This window comes from Podarcis tiliguerta (genome assembly GCF_965153285.1).
Source record: "Podarcis tiliguerta genome assembly, chromosome: 12".
In the NCBI taxonomy this organism is placed as follows: Eukaryota; Metazoa; Chordata; class Lepidosauria; order Squamata; family Lacertidae; genus Podarcis; species Podarcis tiliguerta.
Genome location: NC_139545.1, coordinates 57,928,206 through 57,945,418, shown reverse-complemented (window position 1 = coordinate 57,945,418; position 17,213 = coordinate 57,928,206). Strand labels below are relative to the sequence as shown.

The window sequence follows — 17,213 nt, the reverse complement described above, 5'->3', positions numbered from 1 at the left end:
AGAGCACCGCATCCCTGCAGGCACCAAGGGAAAGCTGGAGAGATCCCCCAGGGGCGCCCTCTGCTGGGCTGCAGGGAGAGGGCAGCCTGCCTCTGCCAGGGGTTCCTCCAGCTGCCTCGGGCGGCAAAATGATGTGATCCTTTTCTTTAATTCTTATTTTTTTTGGCGGGGGGATGTCTCAAAGTGGCTTGCAGCATTCAGGTGCGCAAATAAGTTCAAAACCTACATTATGGGCTACTTTTAAAATGAGGCTGCATTTTAAATTGCATTTTAAGCTGTATTTTAAATTGGGGTTTTTTCCCCTATTATGTTTTTACTGTAATTTTACTGGTGTTAGCTGCCCTGATCCCAGCTCTAGCCGGGGAGGGCGGAGTATAAATAAAATTTATCTATTTATTTATTATTATTATTGAGAACTGGCATGGTGCAACAATTTGAGCAGCAGTTTCTCAAAGTTTTTCCCTTTTTGATTTTTTTTTAATTGAAGTTTTCACTTCAATTAAAGAAGAAACAAACTCATCTCCAGGAAATAAAGGGAAAAAAGCTAAAGAAAGAAGGAACAGATTGGAAAAGGTTTACTGAATATATGGGTGAAAATTGTGTATGTTTCAAAACGCCGGCAACATTGAAATAAATTCAACAGGGTAGATACATGGTCGTAATAAGGGAATCCTGGACGGTTTAGCTTATGTCAAATATGCAGGGATTTATGGTATGTAAATTGAACCACGGAAAGAGAAGAAGGGAAGTCATCGATTTAAGACTGTTTAAATGAATATTCCAAAATAGAAAATAGAAAAATTTAATTAAAATTATATATAAAAAAGAAAGAAAGAAGCAAAACAGAACTCACAGGTGGCAAATACTTTTTATTTTATTTTTATATGGATTCCAGAGAAGGAGAGCAACTCGAGAGCAAGCAGATCCCTTGCTTAACCCCAGTTGCAGGATTCTCCAAGGCTTCTATCATTCTTATTCTGCAGAAAAGAATCCAGAGACTGTTAAGAAGGGGAGCAAATTGCCCACGAAAACAACGTTGCTCACTTAACATCCACAATTCCTTCATCACCAGTGACAGATGATCTTCAGGTTGCTTGGAAATGTTGCATGTTCTTCTTTTTAACCTTTTCTTTTCATTTGCGGCAACCATTCACTGGCCTTTTTCTGTTCACCGTCCTCTGTAACGTTGTGATGGCTCAACGGCACCTCCAGAGAATCGGAGTCCCTACTCCTCTGGCTGCTTCTGGGTTTCTTGCTGGAGTCGCCCTGTGCCAGGAGATAGGAAGGCATGAGAAAATTTATTTATTACTGACATATTTAGAACACTTTGTTCCCTGCTCTCCAGCCAGAAAGGGACCCAGAGTGACCTATGTACAATCAAAACAACACAATCCTTACTTTCAGGCTCACAATATGGGAAAAAAATACATGGCATGCAAGGGGGAAGTAACTTGGAGGGAAGAGGAAAATAAAAATCACAACGTAGGCAGCAATTTCTAAACCGTTGTTCCTCATCTATCTATCATCTATCTATCATCTATCTATCTATCTATCTATCTATCATCTATCATCTATCATCTATCTATCATCTATCTATCTATATCTGTCTAGCTATCTATCTAGCTATCTATTCATTAAAAAGGTTATACAAGATTCTGCAAAATACGGTGCTAACAAACAGGATCTGATGGCAATATGCATAATGCATATACAATTATAGACCCCTTTTGAACGAAAACAAACATAAAACAAAACCAAAGTAAATAAACCACAGGCAAGGAAGGCAGTGACTGGAGCTATTTATGATTAAACAAGACAGGGTTACAAAACATGGACCCTATTATACCAAGGGAAAGTACTGAAGGTATTGAAATGCCCTAAATCACTCTATCAGCCATCTATGTGGCGCTTAAAGGTATATAATGAAGGAGCCAGACGAACCTCCCTGGGGAGAGCGTTCCCCAAACGGAGCCACTACAGAAAAGGCCCCGTTCTCGTGTTGACGCCCTCTGAACCTCTCGAGGAGGTGACACACGAAGGAGGGCCTCAGAGGGTGATCTCAGGGTCCAGGGCGGTTCATATGGGGAGAGGCGGACCTTGAGGTATTGGGATCCTGAGCCATTTAAGGCTTTATAGGTCTAAACCAGCCCTTTGAATTGGGCCCGGAAACTAATCGGTAGCCAGTGCAGATGGACCAGGATGGGTGTAAGATGCTCAAACCAGCTCAGAACCACCAAGTGCCCCTATTTTCCAGGGACATCCCTGATTTAGAGAAGCTGTCCCGGTTTCTGATTTGATCCCGGAATGTCCCGCTTTTCCTTAGGATGTCCCTATTTTCATTGGAGAAATGTTGGAAGGTATGGAGTTATTCGAGCCCTGAGCTGTCAGAAGGCAATCCTGTATAGGGAAGTTTTAAAATGTGTAATGTTTTATTGTGTTTTTCTATATGTTGGAAGCTGCCCAGAGTGGCTGGGGCAACCCAGTAAGATGTGTGGGGTATAAATAGTAAAATTATCATTATGGAGTGGGACGTCCCTATTTTCATCGGAGAAATGTTGGAGGTTGTGCCTCCTTGCCCCAGTCAGCAACCTAGCCGCCAAATTCTTCACCAGCTGAAGTTTCAAACTGTCTTCAGAGGCAGCCCTACATATAACATGTTGCCATAATCCAGGGCTGGATTTAGGTTTGATGAGGCCCTCAGCTACTGAAGGTAATGGGGCCCTTTCTATGTCCACCTGTCCTTTGTCAGCAGCAAATTGTCTCTGTTTTTTTGTGTTGGATAGATGCTATATGGCTATTTATGGACCTCATAGATATCTCAAGCCATTTGCCCATGTTGCTATGCGACCAGTCCATGCAGAATGTAGGCACCCTATATATAGAAAGGAGCAAACCAGGGATATTTGAGGGAGCAGGCGAGCAGGCGGGGCCCAGGACTTACATCACAGGAGCCTACACAACACACAAACACTGTTGCTGCATGTAGCTTTCATTTTATTTGCTTTTTAACTTATATTTTGGAAATTTACATCCAGGTTGGTTTTTTCCTTTAATTTTTTTGGGGGGGCCGCCAAGAGAGTGGGGCCCTAAACTATACTTTGTTTAGTTTATACATAAATCCGGCACTGCCGTAATCTAACCTAGAACTTAACAGAGCATAGACAATAGGATTACCTCTCTGCTTCCTGCGCGGCTGGGTAACAGAGTCCCGTTGCACCCCCAGCAAAGATCCCGGTTTTTGCTCGCTCTTCTCTCGTGGCGGACCTTTTCTCCTCTCTCTTTTTCTGGAGCGCTCTGTGAGGGAGGAAAGAGAGTTGGAAATGCTGGCGGAGGAACGGGGGGCAGGGGGAGCGTATCGCCCCCGGCATCATTGCAGAGGGGGGTACCATCATGGCCGGCCCCCTGGGACACGTGCCGGGCGCACCCCCACTACACCAGGCACCATACCCCTGCAGGCGGCACGCCATGCCCCCAGGACGCCCATCACGCCCCCAGGACACACACCATGGCCCCGCTTACGGCATGCCACATCCTCGGGCCCATGACTTACATCATAGGAGCCTACACAACACAAAACACTGTTGCTGGATGTAGGTTTTATTTTATTTGCTTTTATCGTATATTTTGGACGCGGGTGGCGCTGTGGGTTAAACATCAGAGCCTAGGTACCGCTCCGGTGGGAAGGTAAACGGCATTTCCATGTGCTGCTCTGGTTCTCCAGAAGCAGCTTAGTCATGCTAGCCACATGACCCGGAAGCTGAACACCAGCTCCCTCAGCCAATAAAGCGAGATGAGCGCCGCAACCCCAGAATCGGCCACGATTGGACCTAATGGTCAGGGGTCCCTTTACCTTTTTACCACTTATTCTGAAAACCCAAAGGATCTCCCGGTGCTTAAAACCCGAAATTAATTATTCCCCAAATTTTGGGAATTACAGGGACAGAACTACCTAAACAGTATAGAAACATATTTATGTACCAGAGAGGAATGGCTGATGAAGATGATGGACTACAACGAAACGTCAAAATTGAAGGGGGAAATCAGAAACCAGGAAGAGAAGAATTTTAGGAAAGAATGGAAAAAAATTATAATGTATTTAAGAGAACACTGTAAAGAACTAAAATCTTTGGCAGGATTTGAGTAATGCTTGTAGTGTACAGAAAAAAAACCTATGGTAAAGATAGATTATTTTTCTTTTTTAATAAAGAGAGAAAATAAGGTAAACTGGGGGGGGGGGGAATGATAATGGTAACCGTGGAAGGATTCAGGGAATCTTAAATGATGATGTGGGTGTTTAATGTTTGAATTTCAATTTGTTATGTAAAATTTAATAAAATATATATTTTAACAAAAAAGAAACTTATTCATGTATGTGACTACAGCTGCAAGAAAGTTACTTGCCCCAAAATGGAAAGAAGTAGAAGTCCCGGCAAAGGAAGAATGGATACAAAATCTTATGGAATATGCAAATATGGCAAGATTTACCAGACGAATAAGAAATCAAGATAAATTTTTTTTTTATAAAAGAATGGAAATGGTTTGTTGAATATTTACAGATAAATTGCAAACAGATAAAAACATTGGCAGGATTATTGTAATAATCTGAAGTTTTATAAGCGTATATATTTAAAGAAGATGAATGAATGAGCAAATTAAGTTAATTTTGATATGCAGAAGGTATTAAAAATGAATTTAAGGAACCGCAGAAAGAGGGAGAAAGAAGTCGAGTTTTGAAATGTTGAAATGATTGCAAAATGAGCAAAAGGTATAAAAGGAGTGAAATGTAGAAACTTGAAAAGTAGAAATAAATAAAAATATCACCATCAAAAAATTAAAACCCTAAATTAATGGAGTGTCCTGTATACTAAAAGAGCACCTCCGCCCTTACAGACCAGTGGGTTATGGTTCTATGGCTCCATAGTTGGTGAAATTGAGCCGAGAGGCTTGTGTGGCTCAGCTGAGGAATTTACTAGCTAAGGCAGGAGATGGAAGATTATCAGTCTGCAAAACTCGCAGTCTGCGTCCCTGTCTCTCTCCAGGAATCTTCCTTGGATCCAACTTCAGAGGGCGCTGACCCAGACAAAATGTGTTTTGGAGCCTGTACGATACGAAGGATTGCAACTGGACTCTGGCTGCATTGTGGCGGCGATCCCTGGGCTCACCTGTTCCGTGCAGCAGAATGCGGAGTCCTTAGACTGCCTGGCTGTCCTGGATTACCAAGAGGACATTCCCTCCTGGAGCCACATTAAGCCCCAAGAGGACAGAGTGTCCTGGGGGTCCAGGGGGGGCTGCCCCACCTGAGCATCTCGGCACGGAGAGGGCAGGTGCCACGCATGCAGAAGGCCAAAGCCTTTGGCCGTTTCGGTTGGGAGAAAAGGCAGGCAAGAAGCGACGGGATAGAAGTTTGCAAAATTAGACCTGGGAGAAGACATATAAAGACTGGAAAGGAATGCGGAAAATGACTGTTGTAAAAAAAATTGAAATTATGACATTGAGATGTCCAGGCTGTGTTGGACTTATTGAACGAAAGACTTTGTTCCAGTACTCAAGAGTGGATCCCAGGCCAAGACCGACTAGCCAGACTAGCCAGCTCCTACAGAAAGAAGAAATCTCCGCCAAAGAAGATGGGCAAAATAATCTACTGAACTATGCAGGACAAATTAGTTAACTTGAAACCCAAGAAAGAAAAAGGACTTTGAATTTTTAAAAAGGGGGCAAATGTTTAGTGCATCTTGTTTAAGCTTTGTGTATTGATTTTTCCAGTAGTATAACTTTTAAAAGTTGCTTGTAATAAGGTGAAGTTTTAAAATTGAAATATTGAGAGTACAGGAATTTAAGGACGTGCGTGAACGAGTATTAAATAATGGAACCAAGAGAGGGAAGGGAGGGGTGTCAAAACAAATTACGATTTAAAAATTTGTTGGTGATGCTTTCATTGTTATTTTTGGAAACTTAATAAAATGTTATCAAAAAAAAAAAAAAGAAGAAGTTTGCAAAGTTATGCGTTACCTGGAGGATGGAAGTGGGTATGGTCTCCTGTAACACTAGAACTTGGAATGAAGCTGAAGGCTGGAAGATTCGGTGCAGGTGAAAGAAAGTGCTTCTTTGCACCATGCGTAGTTAAGCTGTGGAACTCCCCGACACAGGAAGTAGTGATGGCCAAAATGGCTTTAAAAGAGGACTGGAGGAGGGGGGGGGGGCTATTGATGGCTACGAGCCACAGTAGGAGGCAGTCATGTTTCTGAATGCCAGCAGCCCCAGGAGGGAAAAGTGCTCTCCTGCTCAGATTCTGCGTGAGGGTTTCTCATAAGGGGAACATGGTTGGCCAGTGTGAGCAGGATGTGGGGCTAGATGAGCCCCCTTTGGCCTGATTCAGGTGGGTCTTGATATGTTCTCGAGCCAACCCCCAACATCCCCAGGTAGGGCTCAGAGAGACCCAAACCCTGGAGAGCAATTGCTGCCAGTCAGTGGGCACCATGGACCACCGCTCTGACTCAGGGTGAAACACTCACCAAGTTCGTCATGAGGCCTCTGCTGAGGGCGGAGAGGCTGCCGGTTCGGTAAGCGGTCATCCTGCTTCTCTGGCGCTGGGTCGTCCTGGGAATCCGCAGCACCTCCAGGTCCCTCTTCCCGGGGTCGTCCTGCAAGATGAACAGCAAATGGCAGTGATATTGGAGAATCTCCGATTAGGATTTCAGCATCAGTGGAGAGCCTGAGAACCTAAGGAAAACATGGCTGCTGGGTCAGGGTCCCGATCCTGCTCTTGCACCCTGTTCTCTCAGCAGGCAGCCTGATGTCTTAGGGGAAAGCTTCCCCACTCAGTGCTGGATTTAAAGGTAAAGGGACCCCTGACCATTAGGTCCTTTCGTGGCCGACTCTGGGGTTGCGGCGCTCATCTCGCTTTATTGGCCGAGGGAGCCGGCGTGCAGCTTCCGGGTCATGTGACCAGCAGGACTAAGCCGCTTCTGGCGAACCAGAGCAGCACACGGAAACGCCGTTTACCTTCCTGCCGGAGTGATACCTATTTATCTACTTGCACTTTGACGTGCTTTCGAACTGCTAGGTTGGCAGGAGCAGGGACTGAGCAACGGGAGCTCACCCCGTCGAAGGGATTCAAACTGCCGACCTTCTGATTGGCAAGTCCTAGGCTCTGTGGTTTAACCCACAGCGCCACCTGTGCTGGATTTACACATAAGCTAAACAATCTATAGCTTAGGGCCAGGGCCGTCTTACCCATAGGCGTAGAGTTGCGGGGCACCTGGGCACCAGGCTCTCAGGGGCTACCTTTGTAGATGACCCGGAAACTGCAACTAATCCAGAATGCGGCAGCTAGACTGGTGACTGGGAGCGGCCGCCAAGACCACATAACACCGGTCTTGAAAGACCTACATTGGCTCCCAGTACGTTTCCGAGCACAATTCAAAGTGTTGCTGCTGACCTTTAAAGCCCCAAACGGCCTCACCCAGTATACCTGAAGGAGCATCTCCAGCCCCATTGTTCTGTCCGGGCACTGAGTCCAGCACCGAGGGCCTCCTGGCGGTTCCCTCACTGCAAGAAGTGAGGTTACAGGGAACCAGGCAGAGGGCCTTCTCGGTGGTGGCACCCACCCTGTGGAACGCCCTCCCATCAGATGTCAAGGAAATAAACACCTATCCGACTTTTAGAAGACATCTGAAGGCAGCCCTGTTTAGGGAAGTTTAAAATGTGTGATATTTTAATGTATTTTTAATCTTTGTTGGAAGCCGCCCAGAGTGGCTGGGGAAACTCAGCCAGATGGGCGGGGTACAAATAATAAATTGTTGTTGTTGTTGTTGTTGTTGTTGTTGTTGTTGTTGTTGTTAAGTGTTGAGGGAACTGTCAGAATAGATTTATAGGATACCAAGGGGGGAAAGAGCAGGAGAGGTTCCACTGTGCAGGTGTAAATCTTTGCATGCATGTGAACGAGCTGGTTGGCTACATCCCTCCGTGTTGAAGGTGCCACCAGAGTCCTCTGCAAAGTGCCACAAAACCTGCATGTGCCAACTTTGTGAAGAGCTCAGAAGATGGCAAGCGTATTTCTTGTTGCCCTAACAAATATATCAACCAGGGCCAGATTTAGGTTTAATGCGGCCCTCAGCTCCTGAAGGTAATGGGACCCTTTCTATGCCCAGCTGTCCTTTGTCAACCACAAACTGTCGCTGTTTTTTGTGTTGAATATATGCTATATGGTAATTTATGGACCTAACAGGCCTTTGGTTTGGACTCAGTCTGACTGTTATGTTTCCCTCCCCTTATGGTTTTGACTTTTAAAATGAGGCTGCATTTTAAATTGTTTTCTTTTTCTTTTTCTTTTCTTTTTCTTATTCTGTTTTTACTGAAATTTTCTTGGTGTTAGCCCGGCTGTGGCTGGGGAGGGTGGGGTATAAATAAAATTTATTGTTATTATTATTAAAGCCATTTGCACATGCAGAATGTAGGCACCCTATATATAGAAAGGAGCAAACCAGTGATATTTTAGGGAGCAGGCTAATCGTTGAACTGAAATACAATTAAGAAATAGTATATTAATAGTGAAATAATTATTAAGCTCTAACTTAAAAGGATTTTTATTCATAACAAACTTAATAATGCATTGGCATTTGGCAATAACAAACTTAATAAACATTGGCATTTGGCAATAACAAAAGTTCCTTTAGAAACACCATTATAAAGACTCATCATCTCGTCTCTAGAAATTTGCTATAAGCATGAAATAATAATAATAAACCAGTGATATTTTAGGGAGCAGGCTAGCAGGCGGGGCCCATGACTTACACCATAGGAGCCTACACAACACACAAACACTTTTGCTGTATGTAGGTTTAATTTATTTGCTTTTTATCTTATATTTTGGAAATGTACATCCAGTTTTTTCTTCCTTTAAATTTCCTGGGGGCCCTCAAGAGAGTGTGGCCCTAAGCTATAGCTTGTTTAGCTGATACGTAAATCCGGCAGTGGTACCAACCCGATATGGATCTCAGAGAACCAAAATCAGGTGCTTTCCAGTGTACACCAAACGCAAGATCTTGCCTTATGCTGAATTGGATCACTAGGGCATCAAGCTCAGTCGTCCCTGGGGGTCTACACTGAGCAGCAGTGACTCCCAAGGGTTTCAGACAGACAGGAGACGTCAAGGTCTGATCCTGACCCCTTCTGCATGCAAAGGAGGTGCTCTGGCATTGAGTTACAGCTGCCTCATGCATTCCACGTTCCTCCCAGTTCTGAAATCTCCACTTCAAATTGTAGCTCCTTAACAGCTGAGGATTAGGATAAATGTTGAAGATACCCCCCCCCCCCAAATAAAACCCCCACACATTACATATTACCTTTAAAAATACTACGGTATGTCAGACGGCCTCGTAATACCTAATGATCCCAAACATCTCATACCCTCCAACACTTCTCTGATGATAAATAGGGCTTTCCTGTATAATAATAATAATACACTGGACGCTCGGGTTGTGAACGTGATCCCTGCGGGAAGCACATTCGCAACCCGCAGCGCTGCGTCTGCGCATGCATGGGTTGTGATTAGGTGCGCATGCGCAAGCGCCAAAACCCAGAAGTGACCTGTTCTGGTACTTCCAAGTTCAGCGTGGTGTGCAACCCGAAATCGCACAACCCGAAGTGTCTGTAATCCGAGGTATGACTGTAATAATAATAATAATAATAATAATAATAAAAAATTGTACCCCACTCGTCTGACTAGGTTGCCCCAGCCACTCTGGGCTGCTTCCAACATATATAAAAACATAGTAAAACCTTAAAAGGCTTTCTTATACAGGGCTGCTTTCAGGTGTCTTCTAAAGGTTATATAATTACGTATATCCTTGGCTCAGGGGTCACATAACTCCATACCCACTAACATTTCACTGATGAAAATAGGGATGTCCTCAGGAACAGCGGGACGTTCCTGGATCATATCAAAAACAGGGACAGCTTCTCTAAATCCGGGCTTGTCCCTGGGAAATAGGGACACTTGGAGGGTCTAACATCCCCCTGCCCCATATCAAACCAGAAACTCCACAAGCGCGGTTCAACTCCAAGAACTGGAACCAGCTTTCTTCATAAGCTATGAGACAGGGAAAGAGGTCTGTGGAACCACCAGACACATGAAAAAAACCTTTCACCCCACAGAGTACCAACCTCTGCCTCTGGAAGAGCATTGGGGGCCTCTGCCCCATATCCCCCGTCGGAAAAAGCCACAAGAGCGAAGGTAGCAGCTAAGCTCCAGGACAGCCAGGGCCCCATCGCCGAGGGTCCTGCGAAGAGGGTCCCTGCGGGATGCTTGCCCCGACTCCTCTTGCTGCTTTATGTCCCCCGTCCCGCCGTAGCAGTCAGGAGAGGTTGAGTCACGGAGGCGGCGCCAGTTGTTAAACATTAGTAAATCCAGCAGAGAGAAATGCTGATTGCTGCTCATCTGGGGTTTTTCCACTTGACCCCACACCTGGGCCAGGTGATGGGGCAGGAAAACATGGGAGCAGGGGGGGGGGAGTAGGGGGCTGAAAGGGTTAGAGGTGGTGGGCTTGCCTTCTTTTTAGGAACCAAACAACCCCCTGTGTTGCAAAGAGAACGTCAGCAATGTCTAGGCAACGCAATATGTGCAGTGACTACATTATCACATGTTAAATAAGTTGGAGTTCTTGTTATTAAATATACCAAGAAAAAAGCACACCAAGAACACAGGCCAACTCTTATCTCTAATTCTGTAACGAATTCTTGTGTTATACATATCTTTATGAGTTTGAGTCTGTAATCTCTGCTGGAGTTTGTAATCTCTATTTGATTTGTAATCCTTATCTCTACGTGGGACAAGAAGCTACATTTAGAACAGGATATGGAACAACTGATTGGTTCAAAATTGGGAAAGGAGTATGGCAAGGCTGTATATTGTCTCCCTGCTTATTTAACTTATATGCAGAATTCATCATGCGAAAGGCTGGGCTGGATGAATCCCTAGCCGGAATTAAGACTGCCGGAAGAAATATCAACAACCTCAGATATGCAGATGACACAACCTTGATGGCAGAAAGTGAGGAGGAATTAAAGAAGCTTTTAATGAGGGTGAAAGAGGAGAGCGCAAAATATGGTCTGAAGCTCAACATCAAAAAAACGAAGATCATGGCCACTGGTCCCATCACCTCCTGGCAAATAGAAGGGGAAGAAATGGAGGCAGTGAGAGATTTTACTTTCTTGGGAATGGATTAATCTGTTTTGCATTCCTTTCTATGGGAAAGCGCACTTTGGTTTTGGAACGCTTTGGTTTTGGAACGGACTAAGTTTGTAAACCAAGATACTATTGTATGCTGTAAATCCCCTCACCTCGACATGTTCCCAAATTCCAGAATCCTCCCCCCCAACTGCTATTCTATTTTTTAAAAAAATTTTTTTAAAAAGAAATAAAAATACTGAAATGGTTGATTATTTATTGCATGTTTTGTTAATTAATTACTAGGCTTCTTACATGTCAAAATGTCTTCCAAGCAGTTTAGAAGGTTACAATCGGTGATAACACATAATTTGAAAGGCACACTAAAATGCTTCCAGCAACATGTTTCGCTGCGATTCCTGTGTGATGGGGGGTTGGACTAGATGACCGCTGGTGTCCCCGCCAGGTCTGTTCTTCAGCGGCCGGCGAGGACTCTGCGCCCTGGGTGGGGGCTCAGGCTTTGGGAGGCAGAGTATCTTCCTCGCTGGAATCTCCCTCGGACTCCGAGTGGCTCCCGATCCAAGTCTCATTTTTGCTCCCCTGGGCAGGCGGGGCCACGATCATCAGCCCGGAGTAGCAGCCCCGGCAGACGGCCCGGGCACCGGAGCGCTGCTTCCCCCTGGCCCGCGCTGCGGCAGCCCCCCTGGCAAACCTCTTCGTCCTGGGCTTGAACAACAGCTCCTGCAGGGAAAGGGGAAAGAAGGAAGTAGGAGACACCCCAACAAACTTCACCCCCCTGCCTGCGCCCACCCAACCGCTTTGATCGGCGGAAACAACTCCAGGTTTCACACCTGTTCCACACCTGAAAGCAGCACGGAACTCCCTGCCTCTTGATGCCAACCAAGCACCTTCGCCGTGCTCTTTTTGGCACCCGCTTAAAACATTCTTGCTTGGACAAGCCTGTCCGGATGCTTAGAAAGTCAGTGTTTCTTTCAGGCCTTCTTTTAGTATTTAACTTTCCGCATGTTTTCAACCCCCATCATGGATTTGTTATTTTTATCTTTTGTAAACTGCTTTTTTGTTTTTTTTTTAAATCAAGCAATATATAATTTCTACGAAACAAACAAACAAACCCAGTGTGGAATCTGCTGAGATGATGAGCGTGATGGGAAATAATAAAAGCCCGAGCTCAGTAGTTTCATATGATTTATTAAATCATTGGGGGGATTACTGGGGGGGGGGGGAGCACTAAGAGGCAAGGGGGTGGCACTGAGGCGCAGGAGGTGTAAATGAGAATTGGGCTTTCAAGGAGGATGGAGGAGGTACCTTTTATCATATGTGGTGGAATTGTAATGCAATCAAAAAATTCTGGGGAATGATATCTAACGAAATGAAAAAATGTTGAAATTAACCTTTGTTAAAAAGTTTTTTTATTGGGAATTATAGGTACCGAGATCCCAAAAGATCAGAAGACACTGTCCATGTATACTACAACAGTCGCTCGGAGGGTGCTAGCCCAGAGATGGAAGGAAGAGGCAGCCCTGACCAGAGCAGAATGGCAAATCAACTTGATGGACGATGCCAAAATGGCAAAATTAACTGCAAAGCTCAGGGACCAAGAAGACAAGAAATTTTAAAAAGAAAAGGAAATGCTTATAATGTATAGTGGTACCTCGGGTTAAGTACTTAATTCGTTCCGGAGGTCTGTTCTTAACCTGAAACTGTTCTTAACCTGAAGCACCACTTTAGCTAATGGGGCCTCCCACTGCTGCGCCGCCGGAGTACAATTTTTGTTCTCATCCTGAAGCAAAGTTCTTAACCCGAGGTACTATTTCTGGGTTAGCGGAGTCTGTAACCTGAAGCGTATGTAACCCGAGGTACCACTGTATATACAAAATTATTGCAAACAGGTTGAGACATTAGCAGGATTCTAAATACACTTGTAACGTATCGGAAAGTATAGATAACTTAGGAAGATGAGAAATTGGAGAAGTCTTCTTCTTCTTCTTTGGAGATCCCTCATAGCCGAGTAAGATTGTCTTCCATAAACACGCTTTTAACAGTGAGTCCGTAAGTGACTGTGGAGGCCAATTCTGGACCCACACGTCCTTCAACAGTAGGAACATTGGTTTCTGGAGAAGTATTGATACGCAGTTGAAAATAGAAGTAAAAGGACCCAAGAATGAGATGGGGGAAAGTGAGGAGATTCAAAGAACTCTCAACATGTGGAATGTGGATGATCTTTTGATGTAAATTTATCTTTCTCTCTCTCTCTCTCTTTCATTCTCTTTTTTCCTTTATTTTTGGAAATCTGATTAAAAAATTATAACAAAAATAAAATAAAGGAGGGTGGAGGAGAGGCCTGTCGACAGCCCCTAGCCACAAGGGCCACGCTTTGCCTCCGTAGTCAGAGGCAGAGATGCTTCCGAAATACCTGTGCCCAGGAAGTGTGCTCCATGATCACTGCAGATGGTGACAGCAGCCACGAAATTAAGAGACGCCTGCTTCTTGGGAGAAAAGCAAAGACAAACCTAGACAGCATCGTAAAAAGCAGAGACATCACCTTGCCAACAAAGGTCCGTATAGTTAAAGCTATGGTTTTCCCAGTAGTGATGTATGGAAGTGAGAGCTGGACCATAAAGAAGGCTGAACGCTGAAGAATGGATGCTTTTGAATTCTGGTGCTGGAGGAGACTCTTGAGAGTCCCATGGACTGCAAGAAGATCAAACCTCTCCATTGTGAAGGAAATCAGCCCTGAGTGCTCACTGGAAGGACAGAACCTGAAGCTGAGGCTCCAATATTTGGCCACCTCATGAGAAGAGAAGACTCCCTGGAAAAGACCTCGATGTTGGAAAAGATGGAGGGCACAAGGAGAAGGGGACGACAGAGGACGAGATGGTGGGACAGTGTTCTCGAAGCTATGAACATGAGTTTGATCGAACTGCGGGAGGCAGTGGAAGACAGGAGGGCCTGGCGTGCTCTGGTCCAGGGGGTCACGAATAGGCGGACACGACTCAACGACTCAACGACAACACGACTCAACGACTCTTAGGCTGGACTCCCGACAAGACAGGGATTCCTTCTCCACCACCCCAGGGCCAGACGTACCTGCAGGCTTGGATCCAGTGCTTGCAAGCTGGGCATATGAATCTGAAAGCGATCTGGGTCGTATAAAAGTGGCTCTTTTGTCTCCGCAGGGCGCTGCAATTCAATATGGCATAATGCTTAGGCCAAGTGGAGGGGGGGACGGAAGACAGCATTTCCTGAGAGCGGACCCCCCCCCCAGCTGTCCATCTTCTGCCCTTGGAGTGGCAAACCAGCTGTGGGTTAAGACGCGAAGCCAGAAGCGGGAACTTCTTCGTTTGCCAAGGAGCAGCTGGCTGTGCAGAGCGCACCAACTTGCCCCCACATTTGAAAGCAGCACGGACCCTGCGGAACTCCCTGCCTCTTGATGCCAACCAAGCACCTTCGCCGTGCTCTTTTCGGCACCTGCTTAAAACATTCCTTTTTGGACAAGCCTGTGCAGATGCTTAGAAAGTCAGTGTTTGATTCAGCCTGTTTTAGTATTTAACTTTCCGCATGTTTTCAACTCCCATCGTGGATTTGTTGATTAATCTATTGTTTCATCTTGTGTAAACTGCTTTTAAAAAGAGGATAATCAAGCAATATATAATTTTTACGAAACAAACACACAACCCAGTGCAGAATCTGTTGAGACGATGAGCATGATAGGGGGACGGAAGAGAGCATTTCCTGAGAGAGGACCCCCCACCCCCCCAGCTGTCCATCTTCTGTAAATCAAACCAGCTGTGGGTTAAGATGCCTGCGCTTCCTCGTTTGCCAAGGAGCAGCTGGCTGTGCAGAGCGCATCACCTCAACCTGGAATAATCCCTCCTTGCCTTCATTTCCACAAGGACTCCTATTTCACCCGTGAATGAGAGCCTTGCCAAGCTGGGCAAACATCTCTTAGGCTGGACTCCCGACAAGACAGGGATTCCTATTCCACCACCCCAGGGCCAGACGTACCTGCTGGCTTGGCTCCAGTGGTGGCAAGGTGGGCATAAGAATCCGAAGGAGATCTGCCTCGGATAAATGGGGCTCTTTCTCCGCAGGGACCTGCAATTCAGGATGGCATAATGCTTAGGCCAAGTGGAGGGGGGGACGGAAGAGAGCATTTCCTGAGACAGGAGCCCCCCCCCAAGCTGTCCATCTTCTGCCCTTGGAGTGGCAGATCAGCTGTGGGTTAAGACGCAGAGCCAGAAGCGGGCACTTCCTCGTTTGCCAAGGAGCAGCTGGCTGTGCAGAGCGCTGATTGGCTAGCTTGGCTGGCAGTCACACAGCCATTCCCCGCCCGCAGGGGATATATTCCAAAGCCCCCTTTAAAACCCTGAAGAACTGGCATTTGAGAAAGAGGTATGAGCTCTGCAAAAGAGCATCTACCCAGAATGGAATCTTTCCCCCCATTACAGTGGTCCCTTGGTTCTCAAACGCCTTGGTACTCAAACAACTTGGAACCCAAACACTGCAAACCCAGAAGTAAGTGTTTCAGTTTGCGAACATTTTTCGGAAGCCAAACATTCTTCATTTTGAGTGTTACACTAAGGTCTGTCTGTTTTTGCTATCTGTTCTGTGTTTTTGTGCCTTTTTCTTTTCATTTTTGTGACTGTGTGGAACCCAGTTCAGCTACTGATTGATTGTGTGACTGCAGTACATTGTTTATTGCTTTCCCTTTATGGATCAATGGTCTGGTTAGATTGTAAAATTCATGTTAAATTGCTGTTTTAGGGGAGGATTTTTAAAGTCTGGAACAGATTAATCGGCTTTGCATTGCTTTCAATGGGAAAACGCGCCTTGCTTTTGGAACGCTTTGGTTTTGGAACGGACTTCCGGAACAGATTAAGTTTGAGAACCAAGGTACCGCTGTATTTCTATGACTCTTCCTTCATTTACCTTTTCAAATCCACTAGCTGCCAGTCCGTCTCTGTGTCTACAGAGGAGCAGCTCAGAGACCAGCTCCGCACCTCTCCTCCTCTCTGTGGAAAACTAAGCCCACGATGTTCCCTTTGTGCTTACCTGATGAAGAGGTGTGTAGCAACTGGAGCAGTGCCTCCGCTGATTTTGTCTCCGCTCCTGTTCACGGAGGAAAAAGAGCATCAAAGTGCTGCCCCTGTTCCCAGCCAGCCCATGGCTCTTGCAGGAACAGGCAGAGAGAAATCTCCGCCCTGGAGCCAAAAGAGAGTCTGGGACGGGGCAATGTTTCCAGGCCATCTCCTTGGGCTGCCAGATTGCGAAGCTGACCTAGTGGATATCAAGGGGGCTTTTTCTGGCAAGGGAGTGAGGGGGTCTCTGGACAAGGCAGGGGGGCTCCCTCTGCCCACCTTCCAGCCCCCACAGCCCCAGACATACCTGGGCGCCTTGAACCCCGCCTAGCAATATGTCCTCCACCGATCGGACGTTTCTCTTGGGAGCCTCCTGCAGAAGGAGTGAAATGGGAAATGCCGGACAGTTGCACAACAGGGCATTGCAGTTCAACCATGTATAATACTGAGACCAAGCTCGGTTGCGGGAGAAAAGAAAGCTTTCCCCGAGCAGCTCCCCCAGTCCTCCATCTTCTCAGGGATGGCCCTGCTGTGGGTTCACCATCTCTGGAGACACAAACCCAGAAGCCACCGGCTCCCCCTGTGTCAAGGAGAACCTGGCAGCGCCGAGTGCCGATTGGCTAGCCTTGGCTGCCGTCAGACAAAGCTGTGCAACAACCGAGGCTAGGATTTAGTCTAGGGGGCAGGCGCACCAACCTGCCCCCACATTTGAAAACAGCACGAAGCCTGTGGAACTCCCTGCCTCTTCGCCAAGCACCTTCGCCGTGCTCTTTTCGGCACCTGCTTAAAACATTCTTTTTTGGACAAGACTGGGCAGATGCTTAGAAAGTCAGTGTTTGATTCAGCCTGTTTTAGTATTTAACTTTCCGCATGTTTTCAACCCCCTTCATGGATTTGTTATCTTTATCTTTTGTAAACTACCAGCTATCTTTTGGAAGCTACCAGCC

General features: G+C 46.0%; 1 protein-coding gene across 5 annotated transcripts in view; it reads right to left on the bottom strand.

The window, feature by feature from the left end:
* Positions 1–849: 849 nt before the first annotated feature.
* LOC310661034 (uncharacterized protein) overlaps positions 850–17,213 on the bottom strand; it is a 29,322-nt gene continuing 12,958 nt past the window's right edge. For 3 of the 5 annotated variants that reach the window (XM_083406769.1, XM_083406770.1, XM_083406768.1), the window contains 5 exons: positions 16,574–16,639; positions 16,241–16,297; positions 15,194–15,283; positions 14,276–14,368; positions 11,052–11,908 (listed from right to left, as the gene is read on the bottom strand). In XM_083406769.1, coding sequence (XP_083262895.1) covers positions 11,681–11,908; positions 14,276–14,368; positions 15,194–15,283; positions 16,241–16,297; positions 16,574–16,639 — 534 coding nt within the window. In that variant the 3' untranslated portion in view covers positions 11,052–11,680. Of the gene's footprint in view, positions 1,267–3,174; positions 3,295–6,512; positions 6,642–11,051; positions 11,909–14,275; positions 14,369–15,193; positions 15,284–16,240; positions 16,298–16,573; positions 16,640–17,213 lie in introns of those variants that run through there. The other 2 variants (XM_083406772.1, XM_083406771.1) reach the window with 1 other exon arrangement.